The sequence below is a fragment of the Telopea speciosissima genome, chromosome 2, assembly GCF_018873765.1.
Source record: "Telopea speciosissima isolate NSW1024214 ecotype Mountain lineage chromosome 2, Tspe_v1, whole genome shotgun sequence".
Taxonomy (NCBI): domain Eukaryota; kingdom Viridiplantae; phylum Streptophyta; class Magnoliopsida; order Proteales; family Proteaceae; genus Telopea; species Telopea speciosissima.
The window spans coordinates 49,218,884-49,222,723 of NC_057917.1; the positions used below are offsets into that span (position 1 = coordinate 49,218,884).

Sequence of the window (3,840 nt, forward strand, 5' to 3'; positions counted from 1 at the left end):
CTAAGCTAAGCTAATCAAAATTTGACCAAGTCTGGGAGTTTTAATTTAATTAACTGGGGCTCTACCAACTTCTTCAGTTCAAGACTTCAAGCCCCCCACCCCATCTGAGGTAGGCAGTCAAGCTTGCACGGTAGAATTGATATTAACTAAAAATTGTACTCGGATTGAGAAATCTGAGGTTAATCCAACTAAAGTAGCCCTTCCAAAAGCTCGGGTGAGTCATCAGATTAGTTTACACAAAAAGGTAATAACAAAATCATATAACTGTAAGTTGGAAGATAAAAGAGATATATTTACCTTTTCTTTTTTTTTTTTCTTTCAACTTTTTAATTGTATTTTATAGGTTTTGGGAGAGAATTCATTGGCATGTGGTGAAGCGAGCATCCTGACCGAAGGCCCATAACATCCTACACGTTACTTCCATTAGCTTTCCTGCAAAGAGAAAATATCCCATTAACAGAAGTAATCTACCAACCAAATAAAGAAATAATTGACTTCTATCATTATCATAAATAACTCTGTTACAATTAAAAGTAACAAGTAACAGATGAACTCTTTCTCAGTACGTGAAAGCAACTTCCCCGCTACTTATTAATTTTCTTTATATGCAATATTATTCATATAAGTGAACATCACAAAATTTAAAAAAAAAATAACATTAGATAGACTAATATAAAAATTAGTAAGTAAAGAATATAACTTAAAAATTAGCATAAGACACAGAACAAAGCATGCCAAATAATTGCAGAAATATCCAGACAAAGAGATGAGGGAAGAAAAGTAGAAATAGATACGACATCATGTTTTATATGTTGGGTGTGGAAGAGTTGGTCAAGATTGATATTCCAGAACATATGCTTTGGCATCCACAGCTGGAGTTTGTGGTGTCTCCTTATTCCTTATATCTTTAATTACTAAACTATCCCCAAACTCACAAATTAATTCCAAAACCCTCCTCACCGACACCATATAATTATAAGAATTCATCCCTCCTCCTTGCACCCCAAAAGTTCAATTATGGAGACTTGAAGGTATACTGTATTATTGATCAACTAGATGACATTTAAAATGAGTTTAAACTTTCATCCAAAATAAACTAACAAAAAAAAAAAACAAATCGTTCAAGGGAACATTAAACCTCCAACATCACATAACCCTAAAGAAATAGGGAAGATTGTTCTCATGAGATTAGAAAAAAACTCTATTGGTATGTGCTGTTTGGTTACTGGGTTGTTCTGAGACAACTGGATATCTATCTATCTCAAATTACAAAACCTTATCCCATCTCTACCTAGTGCCTTCTGCCTTCTGCCTTCTGCAAGCATCTCCTTCAAATTCAATCTACCTAATGTATCCAAATTAAATTTCAGCAGCAGAAGGGCAGTAGGGTCATCTGATCCATCCATCCTACTGGCATACAGCCATGCAATGGCCTAAACTAACTACTAAGTCTACCTAGTAACGTACGAATCAAGGCATCACTGTAAAAACCCATAGCTAAAAATGAATGTCTTCTTCCAAAATAAAGATTACTAATTTTCCCTATCGAAAGCCCACTTGCAGCTGTGACAGTGACACATGACTTTCCCTTCCCTGAGTCCTTTTTCCTCCAATGTCCAATCCACTCACGGGGGACCAACAGAGTGAGTGCCAAATTAACAAATGCGGACAAAGACGAGTGTGACCCACAAAAACACTCACCCACGACCTCTAGAAACACCACCGGAATCCGGCATCTCTTTCTCTTTCTTACGCGTTACCGCATAAAAATGATTACCAGCACAAATGAAACAACAAGAACAAGAACAATTGGAACTAATACAGCAAAATTATTCAATGTCTGAGAAAATAATGAAGAAAGAGAGAAAAAAAAAAGTGTTTTTGACGCACCTCTCCTGAGCTTAACAGTAGCTTTAGTGGTGGTAGAAGTAGTGTGTTGGACCAATTTCGTTTCGGTTTTCGTCTTTTCTTCAATGGGGAACAGCACACCATCAATACCCTGAACTGAAATCCGACCATCGGTGTAGATATCGGGATCGAACAGATACGCCGATTCATCGCCTTGCCCAAATTTCACAGACCCATCGGCCTCTTCGGCCACAACCTTATGAGGCACCCGTAACGTATCATATCGGATCTTACCAAACCTCCTCACCGCATTGTACATACTCTCTTCCGTCTGATACTCCGGAACGAGATGGTAATATACGATCTGCTCCGGCGCACCTGGTTCACTCAACTGGTCCGTCGTCAGCTTCGACATAGCCTCATCGTTCGGAGCCAAAACAGTCAGAACGTAACCCTCCGACACCAATTTCCCCATTTCAGAGGCTAAAGAAGTCAGATTGACAAGAATGTCGGCGAGTTCGTTGTATCCACCGTAATGCAGGAGAGTGTGGATAAAATCCTTCACCTGAGCTTCGCCGTCGAACTTGTGGTGAGGACCACCGGGACCAGGTGCCGGTGCCGGAGCTAGTGACGGCCCCGGAGCCATTGCGTCGTAGATCGGCAGCACAGGTGGCGCACCTGCAGGCACCGGCGGTGCTTGTTTCTTGAGCCGATGTGTTCTAGGGTCAACCTCTGGTGCTCCTTCGGGCTTAACTGCTGTAATTTGACGGAGGTTTCTACGGCGGTTGAAGTCTTCTTGGACAGATCGGGGGATTAACAGCCGTTCGATCCCGTGAATGACACCATCTGGACGGATCACAGCGTCTGGATGGATGACCGCCGCGGTATCGACCTTCTTGTCGGAATCCTTACAGGTGAGGTGTACATGATCGTGTGCGAGAGTCCTGTGCTTGGCTGACTTTGAAGCTTTCTTGGGCCACTCGTTGGATCCGATCCGTTTGGGGATAACGTGAAACATTAAGAGAGTTTGAAGAGATTTGAGATTACCAGGGGCGAGAAGGAATCGCTTGAACTCAGGGTCGAGATCTCGTTCCAGAGCTTCGTTCCTGGGAGCAAAAATGGTGACGTTGTGCTTGCCGACTGCTTCCTCTAATGTCTGCAAAAGAAGAGCTTTTTCGACGAGTTCTGCAAGTTCTGTGTAATGTGAGTCGAGAAGTGCTACCAGAACGGAATTGGAGTTGATTTGAACTGTATTCGACGAATTGGAGGGCTTGGCAGTGGAAACTATTGGAGTATCCTGCAATGCAGCACAGAATCCAGCAACAGAAACGAGATAAAACGCGAACAAGAGCTTAGGGACGCCATAGATTAGCAAATCCATGGCGATTGAAAGCAGAAAACCAGTCGGTAGAAGAAATGAAATCAAACCCAAAGCTTTAAGCTTTTTCTTCTTTAAATATCAAAGTGCTCTGCTTTGCTTCCTGAGTTCCTTCACACAGGGTCTGTCTTCTCTGCTTTAGTCTAATCTTTACTCTTTCCTTCCTCCCTCGCTCTTCCTCTTGTTTTTATTCTCTTTATCTTATTATTATTTGTCAATGAGGGCGGATTTCAAGTGGGATTATTAACTGGGGTTGGTGAAATGTCTGTCAGGTCCGGTTAGATCCAAATATGAACACGTGGCGGACAATGCGGCACTCGAAAGCTTCTTGATCATTTTTTCGGACAGCCTGGGAGTAGGAAATGGAAATGGGAATGCCCTTTGGACTCGGTTTGACTCCACTGAGTCGACTTGTCTCTGGCTGCGTCAGAAACTGAGATGACATCTTTACCCTCATCCCACCAACGGGTTGAGGGTAATATGGTCATTTGAGTTCCAACACAGGAACAGCGAGTCATCGACTGGGCGGGTGAGTGCTTCACAGAGAGGAGAAATCGAGAAAGGTACGGTGTGGGGTCCAGTATTTCTATCATTCTCTGGCGAGCAGGCGTCAC

General features: G+C 42.5%; 1 protein-coding gene across 1 annotated transcript; it reads right to left on the bottom strand.

Moving 5' to 3' along the window:
* Positions 1–285: 285 nt before the first annotated feature.
* On the bottom strand, positions 286–3,304 carry LOC122651987 (fasciclin-like arabinogalactan protein 16). The gene is made up of 2 exons (XM_043845598.1): positions 1,891–3,304; positions 286–432 (listed from the first exon to the last, which is right to left on the bottom strand). The coding sequence occupies exons 1-2, from the start codon at positions 3,227–3,229 to the stop codon at positions 359–361; spliced, it is 1,413 nt and encodes a 470-aa protein (XP_043701533.1). The 5' UTR covers positions 3,230–3,304; the 3' UTR covers positions 286–358.
* Between the last annotated feature and the right edge of the window lie 536 nt (positions 3,305–3,840).